Source organism: Elephas maximus, chromosome 23, assembly GCF_024166365.1.
Source record: "Elephas maximus indicus isolate mEleMax1 chromosome 23, mEleMax1 primary haplotype, whole genome shotgun sequence".
Taxonomy (NCBI): Eukaryota; Metazoa; Chordata; class Mammalia; order Proboscidea; family Elephantidae; genus Elephas; species Elephas maximus.
In genome coordinates, this window is record NC_064841.1 from 30,386,502 (window position 1) to 30,405,776 (window position 19,275).

The following is a 19,275-nucleotide window of genomic DNA, read 5'->3' on the forward strand; positions in this document are numbered from 1 at the left end:
AAAAAAGAAAAAGAAAGAAAACTTAAGATCCAAAATTCTGTTTTAAATTCATTACTTTTGTATCAGCTATCACATAAGCTCAGACTTTATAGGTAATATATGCCAGAAGAATGAAGACGTCTGTCTTGGAAGAAATACAGCCAGAGTGCTCCTTGGAAGCAAGGATGGTGAGACTTTGTCTCACGTACTTTGGAAATGTTGACCAGTCCCTGGCAAAGGACACCATGCTTGGTAAAGTAGAAGGTCAGTGAAAAAGAGGAAAACCCTTGACAAGATGGACTGACACAGTGGTTGCAACAATGGGCTCAAACATAACGATTGTGAGAATGGTGCAGGACTGGGCAGTGTTTTGTTCTGTTGTACACAGGGCCGCAATGAGTTGGAGCTGACCCGGTGGCACGCAACAACAACATCAAGCTTAATACTATATCACTAGTAAAACTGCCTTTTTGATTAAAATCATAGACTACCACTAAATAACTTAAAGAAAACCTATCCTCAATAGATGTTCACAAAGACCAGTTCAATTAAGATAAAAATTACATTTAAAATAATTTATATTCTTCAAATTAAACTTTAATGTAAAATTCTAAATTATATAAGTAAAATGAATTATATTTCATACAGATAAGAATCATTTTAAATCCTACTTCCTAAAACAACCACTGCTGGCATTATGGTGTGTTCCTTCTGGCCTTTCTTCCTAATGCACAGGTTTTTTGGTTTCTATTTTAACAGCTACAGGACAAAGAAAATTAAGGCAAAATGCACTAATAAGTATAAACAGAGAAACTACATAATAAATGCAACAATCACCAAGACAGTATAACAAATATAAACTTGTATGCACGTATATACGCAGCATCAAAATATAGATTTAGAAGTGGATAAAATTATTAGAAGAATTTCACAATCCCCAATCACGGTAAGAGATTTTAACACATCTATGTCTGTCCTATAGGGTCGCTATATGAGTCGGAATCGACTCAACGGCACTGGCTCTGGGTTGGTGTATATCAGAAAATGACAGATCAAACAGACCAAATATTAGTAAGCAGAGAAAGATTTGGCCAAAAGCTAGAGCAGGTATAGGTATGTATCATATAGAATATATACACATACAGAACATGTACATAAGTGCAGAGAGAGAGACACAGAGATTGCCTGCTTACAAAAACAGATACTATATACCCTTTCGAGGAACATGTAAGATATTTACAAAAATTGACCAAATACTAAATCATAAAGAAAATCTCAATGTATTTCAAAAAACAGATTATCATTTAGATCATTCTCTGGTCAAAAGGCAATTAAATAAAAAATCAACAGTAAAAAGCCTTTTAAAAAGCAGAATATTATTATATATATAACTAAGCATCTGCTTTTTTTTACTTTGTAAGCATTGCCTATATAATCAGACTTCTTTTATTAATGGCTCCACAAAAATTCAGCTGAACATATGTACCTACAATTTAATTATTTCCCTATTGTTAGATTATTAGATATAAAATTGCAAACAGGAAAAAATAAATAAAAGGGTATACACTGAAAATCAAGCCTTCCGCCCATTCCTGTCCCTGACTCATGTGGTAATTGTTCCCCAGAGGCAACTACTATTATGAGGCTCTTATGTGTTCCTCCAGAGATGCTGGGCATAGTATATGTAAGTATTTTTCTGCAAATTCTACTCTTTTATATATAATATTGGAGCCCTGATGATCCAGTGGTTAAGACCTCGGCTGCTAACCAGTAAGATCAGCAGTTCAAATCCATCAGTTGTTCTAGGAAACCTTGTGAGGCAGTTCCACTCTGTCCTATAGGGTCACTATGAGTTGAGATCAACTTGATGGCAGTGGGTTTGGTGTTTTAGCTTTACATAAACACTAGAAGCCCTGGTGGTGCAGCGGTTAAGTGCTCGGCTGCTAATTGAAAAAATCGGCAGTTCCAACCCACCAGCCACTCCGTGGGAGAAAGATGTGACAGTCTGCTTCCCTAAAGATTTACAGCCTCAGAAACCCTCTGAGACTCAAGTCAATGGAAACAGGTATATGATATATAACTGTTATAAACAACACTGCTATAAACATCTAGAAAAAATATTTAGTAATACGTTGAGACTCCCAAGGATTTTTTATGATTCCTAATAGGAATATATATATCTATAATTTTTATATACTAAGAAATATTAATGCAATTTTAAGCTGCTTTATACTGTTGGCAATGGCTTGTCATACATTCTTACGATAAATGGCATGCATTTTCAAGACAATTACAGCAAGGGATTCAGTCTGTTGATCGTAACAGAGCTATGCTAAATCATTCACTCACTCAATATAGGAGCCTATGCCCATCAGCTAAATTATCTACCATAACATAGATGTTACTATTAAAATTCTCCTACTGATGAAAAAATAAAGTCACATCAATTCATAAAATGGCTAAAGGTTTTCATTCAATAAAAGCAATGTTCATAAAATATTGTAAACATTAAGTCTGAAGATATTAATTCAAGTTTTCAAATGCCTCCGGTCATCACTATCTTTCTGCACTCTTTATATAAAAACATCTTGTGAGAACCTGAAGAAATTAGTTAAACCTGAAGGAAGTATTTCTGGGGAAACAAAAAAAAAATTTAGTGTTTCAGGTTTCACAAGCAATTGTTATAAGCAAAAGAAATTCATTCAATACTTCCATGAAATTAAAAATCTGCAGACTTTAATAAGTTTAAATATTGACTTTAAGTCAAGATGGGAGCATTCAAACTTTGAGGGGGTTCATTTCTCATAAATCTCAACACCACAAGGGTGTAGAGGTGGTGGTGAGAGAAGACACAAAGTACTGTCAGTCAAGTCTTTGGGAAGAGGTTCTAACCCCTGTGTCTTTTCCCACTAATAAAACGAAGCAGCTCCTGGAGAAGGGGGAATGGTAGAGAGGGAGGTAGGCAGGAAAACCAGTTTAAAGACCTACTAAATAATATCACTGAGATTTATCAAAGAGCCTGACAAACTTGGTTGAGAATTTCTGTAAGGAATGAGAATCTATAACAAACCAATGCTATTTTTACATGAGAGAACAAAATATTAAGTAATTTTTCTCTAATAATATCTGCCAAGCAAAACAGGATTCCCACATCTTCTTGGATAAAGAAAAAAAGAAAAGGAACTTTTCATTCCTTTTTGTGATTATTATACATGCATTATTTAAGTAATGCATGCTCACTGCTCATTACAGTAACTTAGAAAATACAGAAAAGAAAGCAGAATAAATATGTCAGGCTACCTAACTACACAATTCTACTCTTTAAATTTTTACTTCATGTTACATTATAAGTGTTTTAAATTATATGAATTCTCTGTAAACATCTTAAATGGCTTCATAATGCCATGTTTTGTGGTCACTCCATAGTTTCCCTTATCAATCTACGTATCAGTGGTCATTTAGGTTATTTATAATATTTATCATAAACTACTATAAAAATCTTGATCATAAAGATGCATCAATTGGTCTCAACCTAAGCAAAGGAGAATGAGGAACACCAAAGATACAAGGTAATCATGAGCCCGAGAGACAGAACGGGCCACATAAACCAGAGACTGTATCAGCCTGAGACCAGAAGAACTAGATGGTGCCCAGTTACAACCGATGACTGCCCTGACAGGGAACACAACAGAGAATCCCCTGAGGGAGCAGGAGAGCAGTGAGAGGCAGACCTCAAATTCTGGTAAAAAGACCAGACTTAATGGTATGACTGAGACTAGAAGGACCCCAGAAGTCATGGTCCCCAGACCTTCTGTTAGCCCAAGACAGGAACCATTCCCAAAGCCAACTCTTCAGACATGGAGTGGACTGGACTATGGGATAGAAAATGATACTGGTGAGGATTGAGCTTCTTGGATCAAGTAGACACATGAGACTATTTTGGTATCTCCCGTCTGGAGGGGAGATGGGAGGGCAGAGGGGGTCAGAAGCTGGCTGAATGGACACGAAAACAGAGAGTGGAGGGAAGGAGTATGCTGTCTCATTAGGGGAGAGCAGCTAGGAGTATATAGCAAGGTATATATAAATTTTTGTATGAGAGACTGACTTGGTTTGTAAACTTTCACTTAAAGCACAATAAAAAATTTTTTTGAAAAAAGGACCAACCCAGTAAAACAAAAAAAACAATTACTCTAAAGCAAAGATGAGAAGGTAAGGGGGCAGGGAAGCTAGAATATTGGAAATGGTACAACCAAACCAGAATGGAATCAATGAGAATGACGACACAACGCAAAAAACGCAACCAATATCACTGAATAATCTGTGTAGAAACTGTTAAATGAGAACTTAATGTACTGCGTAAATTTTCACATTAAACACAATAGAATATTATTATATATATAAAAAAAAAAGACACTTGAGGGTAGGAAACAGCTTCTGGAAGGGCCAGGGCACAAACAAAGCAGGAAGGAGCCCTTCACCTGCCCCCAGATGTACGCTTCGATTTTTAATCTTCAATAACTTTTTATTTTACATGATTGTCATAGATTGAATTATGTACCCCACCCCCCAAAAATTTGTGTATATAAATTGGTTAGGCCATGATTCCCAGTACTGTGTGGTTGCCCTCCATTTTATGATTGTAATTTTATGTTGAGAGGATTAGGGTGGGGGGTCACCTCCCTGATCCAAGATAAAGTGAGTTTCCCTGGGGTATGGCCTGCACCACCTTCTATCTCTCAAGAGATAAAAGGAAAGGGAAGCAAGCAGAGAGCTGGGGACCTCATACCACCAAGAAAGCAGCACCAGGACCAGAGCACGTCTTTGGACCAGGGGTCCCCGCGCTTGAGAAGTTCCTTGACCAGGGGAAGATTGAAGACAAGGACCTTCCTCCAGAGCGAACAGAGAGAGAGAGGGCCTTCCCCTGGAGCTGACACCCTGAATTTGGACTTTTAGCCTACTTTACTGTGAGGAAATAAATTTCTCTTTGTTATAGCCAAAAAAAAAAAAAAAATTTTTTTTGATCATAAACTCTACTCATAATCCAAAATATTTACTCAGAATATCCCTAATACATTCCATCAAACTGCTTTTGAAAAGGTTGTAACAATTTTTACACCCACCAATGACATATGAGAACACCCATTTCATTAAATTCTTATAAATACAGACTATTATAATTTTAAAACCAGTATCTGACATGCAAAAAAAAGTCTCATTATTGTTTTAATTTGTATACTTTATAACAAGGTGAACATTCTTTATAGTTTTTAGTTTTATTTTTTCTTGAGTTCCTGGGTGGCACAAACAGTCAAATGCTTGACCACTAGCTGAAAGGTTGGCAATTTGAACCCTCCCAGTATGAGTTGGAATCGACTCGACAGCACTGGGCTGGGTTAGTGGTGCCTCAGAAGAGAGGCCTGGCAATCTGCTTCTGAAAGGTCACAGCCTTGAAGATTCTGTGGAGTAGTTTTACCCTATACACATGTGGGGTTGCCATGAGTCGGAATCAATCTGAGGGCAACTAACAACAACAAATTTTCTCTCGAGAACTGTAAGAATGCTTTATTATTGTCATTTTTCTTTTGCAAAGGAAGGGAAAAAAAATATCTACTGGGTTAAAATGACAGAAAGATCAAAAAGGAGACACAAATCTGTGTGATGGATACTCGGGTTAATTTACTAGTCTATTTATTATTAAATATTTACATAACAAAAATTAAAAGAATATCATAAGAAAAATGGCTTTACGTTTTGTACATAAAAGCAAAAGTAGTTGAAGGTTTTATTTTCTAACATATGCTGAACAGTTATGTCATTGAAGGTTAAACCTTATATAAGCATTGTTACAAAAGAATAAAGCATCAATTAATAAAAACACCTTATCTTTCTGAAAGTAACTAAAATTCTTATTTTATTCTATTATTAAAAAAAATTATACTCTAGATCATATGTTTACATTTTAAATATATAAAATGATAGATATCATAGGAAAATCCTCAAACCATTATTTAATTAAAGAGTCACTAAATGGCAAAGCTGGAAGGTGATACGGAAGTAGTTGTGTTCAGGGAGTGGGATCATAGGCAATTTTTATTTCCAACTTTTCTTTGATTGTGTCACAACTTTCAAAACAAAAAATTAACTTGAGTTGGCAAATGCTGTTACATATCTTTTTACAATTTAAAAAAAGTTACAGACAAGAAGAAATTAACTCTGATTTAATAAGATAATTATAGCCCATGTAACACAGAATATATGGAATTTGGCAAATGTTTAAGAAAAAAGTACATTTGTTTTTAAGTTATAATTCCAAAAAGTGTAACAAACCAATTAGCAATCATTTCCCCATCTCTAAACATGAAGCTTTTTTATTAAGGCCGCACTATTTTTTTTTTTTATCAGTTGCTGAGGAAACCCTGGTGGCGTAGTGGTTAAGTGCTATGGCTGCTAACCAAAGGGTCGGCAGTTCGAATCCGCCACGCGCTCCTTGGAAACTCTATGGGGCAGCTCCACTCTGCCCTGTAGGGTCGCTATGAGTCGGAATCTACTCGACGGCACTGGGTTTGGGGTTTATGAGTTGCTGAAGGCCTTCTTGGTAATTAGAAATATTTTTCCTCACCTTACACATCCCATAGTCAGTGAGTTTAATGTGTCCTTCAGAGTCCAGTAATACATTGTCCAATTTCAAATCTCTATATATTATCCCTCGCTCATGAAGATAATTTAATGCTAGACTGATTTCTGCAGAGTAAAATCTAAAGAAAAAAAAAAAGGCATATTTGATTCCCATATTTACATTGTGGCAAGCTGTTAGAAGAAGGAATATAAGGTCTACCCCCACCTGCAAACAGAAATATAAAAATCATGTTTAAAGATTTTTTTCCTTCCGATGATTTTAGGATCTAACACTAAAAACCAAATTGCACCCACCTGGAACAAGGAAGAATGAAGAACACCAAAGACACAAAATAATTATGAGCCTAAGAGACAAAAAGGACCACATAAACCAGAGACTACATCAGCCTGTGACCAGAAGAGCTAGATGGTGTCAGGCAATAACCGATGACTGCCCTGACAGGGAACTCAACAGAGAAACCCTGAGAGAGCAGGAGTGCAGTGGGACGCAGACCCCAAATTCTCGTAAAAAGACCAGACATAATGGTCAGACTGGGACGGGAGGGACCCTGGAGGGCATGGACCCCAGACCTTCTGTTACCCCAGGGCAGGAACCATTCCCAAAGCCAACTCTTCAGACAGGGATTGGACTAGAATAGGGGATGGAAAATGAGAATGGTGAAGAACAAGCTTCTTGGATCAAGTGGTCACATGAGACTATGTTGGCATCTCCTGTCTGAAGGGGAGATGAGAGGGCAGAGGAGGCCGGAAGCTACCCAAATGGACATGAGGAGAGAGAGTGGAGGGAAGTGCTGTGCTATCTCATCAGAGGGAGATCAATTAGGAGTACACAGAAAGATGTATGTAAATTTTTGTATGAGAGACTGACCTGATCTGTAAACTTTCACTTAAAGCACAATAAAAATTAATTAAAAAAAAAAAAAAATTGAAGCACCACTTTAAAACATCTGGGCCCAAAACACAATTATAAAAGTTTCAATCTAGCTTAGACTTACTATTTTTCATGAAGTTGGTAACCTGAAAGTCTGAAACAGGGGTTTTTAATCTGTGTCCTTGGATGGACTTCGGCCAGTCCATACTCCTCCTTGAAGTGAAGGCAAAGTCATATGTACATTTTCTAGAAAGTTTCCACAACTTTCAACACTTCTATATGGGACTGACGACCCCAGAAAGGCTAAGAACCCACTATAAATTCATACTAAGATTTCAGAACAGGAACTAAAAGAAGCTACTCATAAAATTTAACATTAAAGTAAGAACTTTTTAAAATTACTACTAGCTTACTGATGATAACCAGAAATGTTGGCATAAATAACAAAAATGAAACTAAACAAAATTATAAAGAATGTTATCCATGTTATAAAGCATAAAATTAAAACAATGATGAGACTTCTTTTGTAGTTTATAGCCACTTTGGTGGCACGTTATCATGATCCCGCTTAGCGGTGTGTATGCACACCTTCTAGCTACTTAATTCTATGATCAAGGAGCTTGACCTCTTCTTTGGTTCTTAAAAAAAGCAAAAAAAAAAAAGGTATAAAACCAGAATCAGCACTTTAATACAGTAAAAACCACACCACCTCCCCCAAGCCCAACTAAACAAAGTAGGAACAAATACTAGCTATGTTCACAGCTTTGCTGTGAAGGGCGACCATTTGATAAAGTCTAAATATAAACGAACAGAAAAAGAAAAAAAAAAAAGTTTGGGCTTAACATTAGATTAGTATGGCTTATACATTCTTATAAAATTCAAGGGCAATTTCTCTTTTTGACAAGAAATAATTGGTGAGAGAGGTTTCTATTAAATTAATTTTTAAAATGAAATCTCTAACCTATGTTCTCCATTTAATAATTACATGCATATAGAAACTCATGTTTCATTTTGGCATTACTCTTATGAAGCAGGAAATACTGCTAACTATGAGTTAAAAAAAAAAAAAAAATCCCACACAAACATGGCACCGATGGATTAAACTGTTTATCTAAGGTCACAGTCAATCGGTATAAGGTCAAATATTTCATGATTCCTCCCCACCTAACTCCTCCCACATATGATTTATAATCTTTTATAATAATATCAAATTAAAGGCACAAAATTAATATTTAACACTCTTCTCTCTTATTCATGAACAGAGAAAAAGTCAAAGGCAGAACAATTCAAATTTATAATTAGAGGAAAAACAGAATCATATAATAGTTTAAGAGGAACTGTTATTACTCTCAAATATCTATTGAACAACTTTCTAATAAAAAATTGTCAAACAGAAATCACTGCAAACTGATTAAGATTAATAAGTATTTGTAAATTCATCATTTATTTAAGTGACTTGATGCTCAACATAAAAAATATTTGAAAATAACTGGTTGTAGTACTAAATGAAAACTAAAGGTTTTCCTTTCACTACTGTTTAAACTTTTAATTGCTTAGAAAGCACTAAATACATTCTAGAATACATATTATGATTACAGTGTAATGTGAACTAACTTTTAGCTCAGCCCCAACATACTTATAAAAAATTAACTAGTATCAAAATAAATGAATTATTTACTGTTTTCGACTACTGGCACATAAAAAGTCACTTCCCCACAAAAAATTCGACACAAACGATAAACAAAAAACTTACCTGGCATGTTCTTCGGGAAGTTTTCTTTGTCTCTGCATATGAAACATTAGATCTCCTCCATTTACATACTCTATAACAAAGAACAACCTAAAAACACAAGAAAGGATCCATGAAACCATGATCCAAAATAGGGTAGTGTAACTTGGCATTTTAAACACTACAGAAATCAGTCACAACAGAGGCAGCATTCTATATGATTTACCCTTAATAGAGATGGCAGGAATTTGGTGCAAACAAAGGGCAGCAGGAATAGAAAGCTGTTTAAACCAACATGATGATAATTCTGTAACTTTTACTTCTCTTCTAAAGTTGTACCACTTGCGATCCACAACCACTTACTCCCAACCCAAATTTTAGCACTTACTAGGTAAGGAATTTTCAACTGCCACTTAAGATAAATAAGTCATGTTCTCCTTCCTCCCCACACCAGCGAAACTCTAGAGAAACCATAAATCCTAAAACTAGGATCCTGGGATTATTTAAAAGGTTGGATTTCTACTGTCACAATCATGGCTCAGCTTTTTTTTTTTTTTTTTTTTTGCCTAAAGCAGGTAATTTCCTAATGCTGACCCATGTCAAATTGCTCTCACCGATTGGAATATAAATTGCAAGAAATTATAAGCATAGTACTGTTGTGTCCTTCTCCATGACTTCTACTCCATGAATTATAGTAGAAAGGGTTAGTGTAGTATACAAATGGGTAAAGCCCAGTAATCATGCCATTATCTTTCAATCTTACCTGCTTTCGGTCTGAAAGCAAGAATGCAGCCCAACAAGAAAAGGATGATTGGATGCCTGCTCAAAAACATGCTTCTCTGTCTGCACCCAATCAATATCCTATTTTAAAAAACAAAAGAAATATATGATGTCAAACTGAAATGGCATCATCAAATCTAATGATAAATTTGTTCTTAGCAACTGAATTATCACAAAAGTAATTATTAGCAGCTAGTTTATAAGTTTAATACCAAAACCATTGATACCATGACACAACGACTTACATACAAAAAAAAAACCACTAGTAAATCTTTCAATATAATGAACATGTCTAGAAAATTTGTATGAACCTCATGTACTTTCCCGTGATGATGTGATTTGATTTCTATTTTTAAAAAATCTAATAATAGGTAAAATATCTCTTATATAATCTGTTTTGAAGCATATATTTAGAAAAGTAGACTGAAATAATAAAGCATGAACATTGTACTGTGCTTACCTCATCATCATTGACAAGCTCCTTTTTCACAACTTTCATTGCATAAATACGATCTGTTTTTTTTAATCGAACCAGAAGTACTTTGGCATAACTTCCTCTTCCTATAACCCGGAGCAAATCAAAATCCTGAAGTCCTAAACTGGATGAAGCTTTGCCACTTTCTCTGGTGTTCATTGCCTGTTGAGAACATTTATCTCCAAGAGTTATACCTGGAAGTATTCTGCATAATACATCGTATTTCTAAGACCTAGTAATAATACCTGTAACGATTTAAAATATTTTCTGATTTAAGCTCTTAATAATTCCTTTCTTACATCATTCTAGAGCATATAATCTAACTACGTAAGAGCTAGGATGAGTTTGTGAGTTGAAGTCAGTGCAGTGGTGGTGAGAATGGAGTTGAAATCAGAGAAACATTAAGGATGTCTTAAAAAGGAGCTAGCTGGTAACTTTTTGTCACGAGGGTAATGGAGATGCAAGAATTAAAAAATGACACAAACTTTGGTGAGTGGGAGATTGGAGGTACCACTGATAGGGAAGATAAAGTGTAGAGAGAGGATAAGATGGACAGGGTTGTTGGAGATAATGAGCTTGGTGTTTCATATCTAAATTAGAAGTGACAATGGGACATCAAGATGAAAGAGTCTGCTGGAAGCATATGAAATCTGAGCTAGTGAGAGGACATATTCAGAGACATTTTTAGAAACTACAGGCAGAAAATAAGCATGAAGCAGTTCAGCTAATGGAAGACATTCTTTTCCACTGCATACCAAGGCCCTACAGGATGACAAAGTCAGCTTTCTAATCCACTGACAACGAGAAACTTAAGCTTCTAGCTATTTATAGAAAAGACTAAAAAGAATTCAGTCATAAAGAGAAATGAGGTTCTGACAAATGCTATGACATGGATGAACTTTGAAACCACTATGCTAATCCTCATCCACTGCTGGTAGGATTGTAAAATAATACAGTCATTGTAGAAAGCAGTTTGGTGGTTCCTCAAAATGCTGAACATAGAATTACTATATGACCCAGCAATTCCACTCCCAGGTATGTACCCAAAGAACTGAAAGCAAAAATGCAAACAGGTATCTGTATACCAGTGTTCACGGCAGTACTACTCACAATAGCCAAAAGGTGGAAATAGCCTAAATATGGCTATTTCCATCAGATGGATAAATGAAATGTGGTATATACATACATAAAGAGAAATGAAGTCCTGATAAATGCTACATGGATGAACCTTGAAAACATTATGCTGAGTAAAGTAAGTGAGTCACAAAAGGACACTTACTTTATGATCCCATTTACGTGAAATCTAGAATAGGCAAGTGTATAGAGATCTAAGTTTATTAGTGGTCACTAAGGGGAAAGCAGAGGGTAGGGGAAAAGGAAGACTCAACGTTTAGAGGACAATGAACTTCTGTTAAGAGTGATGGAAGATTCTGAGAAAGGATAAGGGTGATGGTTGAATACCATGAACATAATTTCACTAAACCTAAATGTGAAAATTGTTGAGATGGCAAATTCTTTGTGACATGTATATTTCCCACAATTAAAAAAAAAAGTGAAATAAGTCAGACACAAAAGAACAAATATTGTATGACCCCACTTATATGAAATATCTAGAATAAGCAAATGCATACAGCCAAAAGTTTATTAGTGGCTACCAGGTTAGATGGGAGGGGGAAATGAGAGTTACTGCTTAAGGGGTACTGAGCTTCTGTTTGGGGTGATGGAAAACTTTTCAAAAGATAGTGGTTGTGCTTATACAACATGGTGAATGTAATTAATGTCACTGAATTATATACTAAAAAATGGTTACAATGGCAAATTTTGTGTTAAATATATTGTATTACAATAATTTTCTTTTAAGTTGGTTCTTTGAGAAGACTGATACCTGATAACCTTCTGGCAAGATTAATGAAAAAGAGAACGCACAATAATCTGTATCAGGAGTGAAAAACAGTATCACTTCATAGTCTCAGAAATTCACTTTATGTCCATAAATTTGAAAATATATGGTAAAATGAAGAAATTTCAAGAAATAAAACAGACAAAGAAGAAATGAAGAATCTGAATTTCCCTAAATCTATTTAGACATAAGATCAACAACTAAAATTCTTTCTGCAAAGAAAACTCCAGAATCAGACGGCTTTCCTGGTAAATGTTTTCAAAAATTTCAGGAATAATGGCAATCTTACATGAAAGATTTGGTTGTAGTTGCAGGATGGAATATAAATGTTAAAATCTTTGCAATGTAAAAATAAATACATAACTAAAAGAGAAAAGCTGGAAGAAAGAGTATGGATGGTTGAAGGGGAGACAACATAATGTCTAAAATTGATAGAGCAAGAAACTAAGATATGAGATTTAATAGGTAACAACAGATTTGCTTCAAAATATTATAGGAGTAAGAGAAGCAGATAGAAGCAGCAAAATTGGCCAGGTATTAATAATGTGTTTTAACTAGGTAATGCATACAGGGTTTTTCTTGTATACACCTTTTCCTCACTTACTATTTTGTTATCTGTCATTTCACATTTAGGACCATAGTAAAAAATCTACTAGCCAACTATTTTTACTATTTTGCACACTAATGACCCCTCCAATCCGCACACCCTTGCCATGTGCAGCTCCTCCAGGGTGCACAGAGGGAGGAGTGGTGCCACCCCTGGGGTATTTAACCCCAGTTTGGAAACTGCCGGGCACGTGACACTCCAGTTTCTCCCAGCTTATGCCTCTCCTCCCTCCTCCTGCATCACTGGCCAGCGGGCACTGGGAGAAGGGCATAGGCAGCACTCGCCTCTACGGAGTTGCCCTGGCCAAGGCCACCATGCACCGCCCAGCCCATGCCATCCTGCTTCCCACATCCAGTTCACCGCAGAGCCCAAGCTAGGAGCCTGCAGCATGGATCTGGATTCCAGCTAGCTGAGCGAGGGTAAGTCCAAAAACATCAAAGGTAGAGAGGGGCCTCAGCGCCCAGCTGGGAGGGCTGGGGCTGGGGAGGAGTGGAAGCCAGCACAGGAAATGGCGAGTATTTTATACAATGCTACTGTTTGCATAATGACTTGATCTTTGGAACCTAACCATGTTGGTAAGTGAGAAGGTGTACTACTCCTCTACTTTTACTTATGCTTGAAATTTTCCAACAAAAAGTTTTCTTTTTTCCTTTTAAGAAAGCAATCAAGAGAAGAGCAAAACAATACACCTGCCAAAACACTGGAAAGAAAAAGGAAAGGGAGAAGTAATTCAATCTTTCATAGGCAGGAATAAATAAAGTTGAAAAATTGAGAAACAAAGTTATAAACATTATTCAGAGTTATGAAGACAACCAGAAAGAGCTACAAAGTGCTGCCTCTGAGAAGCAGGAAGAGATGTGAGGGATGGTAATCTTTTTTACTACAAGCTTTCTTCAAAACATCGTTTATGTTAATTAAATGTTGTTAATTAAAAACGATTTTGTTCTAAAGACTGATAAAATGCTTAATAGAAAAAAACAGTGGCAGTTAAGATGTTTAATCACTTATAGTTTAAATAAACAATTCACCCACAAAATACAAGGGTCTACAATGTATTTAAAGAATACTACCAAATATTCTAAACACTATTCTTAAATACACTGTAACTTTTAGATTATGCTATCTTAAAATGTTCTGCTGCTATTCAGAAAATGAACATTGCAAAGAATGGGAATTTCAGAGCACTTAATTGTGCTCGTGAGGAACCTTTACATAGATCAAGAGGCAGTTGTTCGGACAGAACAAGGGGATACTCATTGGTTTAAAGTCAGGAAAGGTGCACGTCAGGGTTGTATTCTTTCACCATACCTATTCAATCTGTATGCTGAACAAATAATACAAGAAGCTGGACTATACGAAGAAGAACGAGGCATCAGGATTGGAGGAAGACTCATTAACAACCTGCGATACGCATATGACACAACATTGCTTGCTGAAAGTGAAGAGGATTTGAAGCACTTACTAATGAAGATCGAAGACCACAGCCTTCATTCAGTACGGACTGCACCTCAACATAAAGAAAACAAAAATCCTCACAACTGGACTAATGAGCAACATCATGATAAACAGAGAAAAGACTGAAGTTGTCAAGGATTTCATTTTACTTGGCTCCACAATCAACAGCCATGGAAGCAGCAGTCAAGAAATCAAAAGATGCACCGCATTGGGTAAATCTGCTGCAAAGGACCTCTTCAAAGCGTTGAAGAGCACAGATGTCACCTTGAAGACTAAGGTGGGCCAGACCCAAGCCATGGTATTTTCAATCACATCACATGCATGTGAAAGCTGGACAATGAATAAGGGAGACCGAAGAAGAACCGAAGCCTTCAAAGTGTGGTGTTGGCGAAGAATATTGAATACACCACGGACTGCCAGAAGAACGAACAAATCTGTCTTGGAAGAAGTACAACCAGAACGCTCCTTAGAGGCAAGGATGGTGAGACTGCGTCTTACATACTTTGTACATGTTGTCAGGAGGGATCAGTGCCTGGAGAAAGACATCATGCTTGGCAGAGTACAAGGTCAGCGGAAAAGGGGAAGACCCTCAACGAGGTGGACTGACACAGTGGCTCCAACAATAAACTCAAGCATAACAACGATTGTAAGGATGGCTCAGGACCGGGCAGTTTCATTCTGTTGTGTGTAGGGTCGCTATGAGTCAGAATTGACACAACAGCACCTGACAACAACAACAACATCTTAAAATAAGTTATGTTCTAACTCAAGCTGAAGTAATAATTCAATTAATAATTAAATCAGAATTAAAACTCTGTAATCATTAAAAAATATTCCTGTATTGTACTATGACAATCCCAAACCTAAGGAAGTCAATTTATCATATTTTTAAGCTGTCAGATTTTACTAAAAAGCTGATGACATAATGCACAATAAAACAAATTATCTTACCTCCTTTTCTTCACCAACTTGGTCCAAGCTCTCATGACTTGAAGGATTATATGGAATTACTGAAAACCCAATCCCAAACATTAAAAAAAAATAAAAGAGGAAGAACAACATAGCATCCATTAACTGAGTTTAACATAAAATTTTTCTCAATTTGACTTTGTTGTATTTCTAAATAAGTCTTCATCATTTAAAATTAAACACCTGTCCTAATAATAACAAATTGCACGTAAGTGGAAGAGTCAAATTATAACCTTCAGCGGGGGTAAAGAGAAGAGGACCAACCTGGTAGCCAAGTACTGGTTTTAGAAGATATTTTTCCTATTTTTTAAACATTTTTCCTCTTTACAAATTAATTCAACAATCCCTTCTATAAGGGTGATGCTATAAATGCTATTTAATTATTTTAGTATGACTTTTCATTCCCTTCATACTCAAACTACTACTACATATAACAAGTAAAGAACTGGCAAAGATGGGACTCTAGGCTACTCCTTGAAGCTCATCAGGGCAGAAAAGCCTATGCTTCATATAATCAGCTTTTTCCAAGACCAAGAGACTGTATTCTGTCCTTCCAGAAAAACGCCCTTGCCTTCGCTTTCCTGATTCAGGCCAGCATAGGGTGTTCTGCCTCTTTTAACTGATCTCAAAGTTTCCAGAGAAGTATTTAAGGTTTTGTACATATCTGATGTTTTAACTCACATGATCTATTTTACACTTTCTAGACTGCATTTTTATATCTTTTACATAATTTCTACTTCTAATAATAAAGCTTTTAATAAAAACAGGTCATTTGAACATTGTCATAATATTAGTATACTTAGTCCTTCTATTTTCTCCTTATTGCATAAAAAAAAAGGTTTGCTGAATTAAAGGGATTTCAAAAGAAAATTATCTAAACTAGAGAAAACACATTTGTTTTAGTTTACACTGTTACATTTTAAAATGCCAACTGTGTATGATTAGTATTGTGACTGATCTTACCACTGCAAAGTGGTACTTTTATTTGGAAGAACAGAGTCACCACAAGCAGTAGTGTCAATGAACAACAGTTCATGCCAGCATCATTCCTACCTGTCTGTGCATGGTCCGAATGCATGGATGACTGATCCATGGGCATCATTGGTTCCTACAAAAATTTCCAGAGATAAAATAACTCAGTGAATTCTTTTAAAATTTCAATAGCTTTATAAATCCAGAGGCAACATTATTTCAGGGAGACACCAAAACCAAAACCCACTGCCACAGAGTCAATTCCGATTCAGAGTGACCCTACAGGATAGAGCAGAACTGCCCCTAGGGTTTCCAAGGAGCAGGTGGTAGATTCCGACTGCTGACTTTTTGGTTAGCAGCCATAGCTCTTAACCACTGCACCACCAGGGCTCCCAACGAGACACAACATATTAAAATTTAAATTTGGAAAAATATAACTTGTTAATATATTTAATTTACTGTAATTTTATTGTATGAAACCATATAATATTTTTGTGAATGAAGAAACGCCAAGGTGATGCAATGGTTAAACATTCAGCTGCTAACCAAGGGGTCAGAGGTTCGAGCCTACCAGCTGCTCTGTGGCACTCTGCTTCTGTAAAGACAACAGCAGCCTAGGAGACTCTATGAGGTAGTTCTACTATGTCCTATAGGGTCGCTGTGAGTCAGAATCCACTCAATGGCATACAACAACAACAAAAATATACAATATTTTTGTGAATGAGGTAATGTTAGTCATATTTTACAGATAGCAGAAAAAACACAAAACTAATTTTAGTTCATTAAAGCGACATCAAATTATACCTCAAATGAAACTCCTGAATACTCTGACTTATTTCTCTTCTACACTACCTATTCTTCCTTCAAGCCCATATGCTTTTTCAAGTCCCTGGCAAAAGGAGTCTCTAGAATATGAGTCATTTAGCTGAGGTCCAGAGATAGGCTTCAGCTTGTCTAAAAACCTCTTAAAATTATATATAAATTTCTGTGGGTTTTCCATTTTTCTGAAGATGCTCAATGTGTCTGTGGCCCAAAAAATTAAAAGAAATACCTCCTAGAAACTAACTTAACCAAGTAACTGCCAATAACCTCAGGAACAATGCTAATTCAAATTAAAATTTTTATTAATTCATTAATTTGGATTCAAGTTTAATGAACAACCAGCAGGAAAGAGTTAAACTCAAGAAGCACACAGTCACAGCCATAATTTTAAGGCTGTCTTAGAGAGAGGCTTGTAAGTAACCTTATGGATGTTTAAATATTTTCAGTCCTCATCCTAAAGTATCAATATAATCTCTAACCCTGCCCATCTTTCCTTCTATATTTATGAACTTATACAAGGTATTACAGCACCTAAGAACTCTCAACAATATCAACAGTAACTTGGATAAATTACGTTCAGAAATTTTGGCCTTCTGTTTTTCCTTAGGACTGAACTTTTCCGCCTTTACTACAAACCCATTCCTAAATGTATATGAACTAGCTAAATAATTCTACTACCAAAGAGCCATCAATATTAACCTACTTTCACTATGTCCAAAGAAGACCTTATGAATAAATATGTTATAATCATTCTAGAGGACAATTTAGAAAGATGCATCCAAATCTTTATAAAAATGCGTATCCTTTAATCCAGTAATTCTACTTCTGGATTCTTACGGAAATAGTAATATAAATTTACCAGGAAGTTCATAATGATTTTCTTTATTAGAAAATTTGGAAAACAACTCAAATGTTCAATCACAGAGAACAGGTTAAATTAATCATGGTACAGACATATACACGGGATCACCACGAGTAGGAATCAACTCAACAGCAACTGGTTTTCCTCAACGTATAATAAACTTATGCTAAAAAATAAAGAGAATACATTCTATCATCTATATTGATATAGAAAGACGACCGAAATACATTGTTCAGAATGAAAAATGTGTTAGAAAACCGTATACATAGTATGATCTCACTTTCATTTAAAAAGTAAGTAAAAGAACCAAACAACCAGGTATTATGTGCCTTCTGATGGAAAAACACCCCATCTTCTACGAAGAAGTCTCAAAAAAAAAAAAGAAAAAAATCCCACAAACAAAAGCAAAACTGTAATCTAATTAAGTCTCTAGATCCAACTACTACATGTAGGGAATAAAAAAGCCAAAAGAACATGTTAAACATCACCATGGAGAAGCAATAAGCAAAACTATGCACCACTCTAAATGACAAAGCAGTTTCTTCGACAATTAAATTGTAAAGGAAAAAAAATACAGAAAGAGATGAAGGGGGAACCAATAAATTAAAAAATATCTAACAGACGTATCAGTTAATTGGAAGATGTGACATTTACTTGGATCCTGATTCATAATAAAAACTGCAAAACAAAATTATGATATTTATAACAAAATTAAAGCATTTCCTGGATGAATATTTGATTTTTAGTTAGTTTTTAAAAAGAGTCTATACTAAAATATGTAGAGGACCTACAGAGGTGCGTACTAAAATAAATACAAAATAATATGAAGGGGGTATGGGGTAAGTGGGTGGAAGTATAGATGAAACGAGATTGCCCATGAGTTGGTAACTGCTGGAGCTAGGTGAGTGGAATATGGCAGTTTCATTATACTGTTCTATCTACCTTTATATATGTTAAAATTTTTTCCATACAGAAAAATTTTTTAAATTTTTGCATATAAATTTGCACAGAAAAAGTTATGGAAGGCTATACACCAAACGGCAATGATTTTTAGATAGTTTAAGGTGATTTTTATTTAGTCTTTTTCTTTATTTGTATTCCTTTTTTTCTATGAACAAATTTTAGTTACATATTTAAAATAAAAGTAAAAAAATGAAATTTTAAAATGCCAACACCCCCTCCTTGGAATATCATACTCTAAATAGCAAACTCAATAAT

At 35.5% G+C, this 19,275-nt stretch overlaps 1 protein-coding gene across 1 annotated transcript in view; it reads right to left on the reverse strand.

Annotated features, from left to right (window-relative positions):
• Positions 1 to 19,275, reverse strand: part of PRKCI (protein kinase C iota) — a 104,300-nt gene that overhangs the window by 12,850 nt on the left and 72,175 nt on the right. Inside the window, exons 7-12 of the mRNA XM_049867725.1 lie at positions 16,455 to 16,509; positions 15,384 to 15,442; positions 10,456 to 10,632; positions 9,979 to 10,076; positions 9,240 to 9,326; positions 6,599 to 6,734 (exon numbers count right to left, since the gene is read on the reverse strand). Of these exons, the coding sequence (XP_049723682.1) occupies positions 6,599 to 6,734; positions 9,240 to 9,326; positions 9,979 to 10,076; positions 10,456 to 10,632; positions 15,384 to 15,442; positions 16,455 to 16,509 (612 nt within the window). The remainder of the gene's footprint in view (positions 1 to 6,598; positions 6,735 to 9,239; positions 9,327 to 9,978; positions 10,077 to 10,455; positions 10,633 to 15,383; positions 15,443 to 16,454; positions 16,510 to 19,275) is intronic.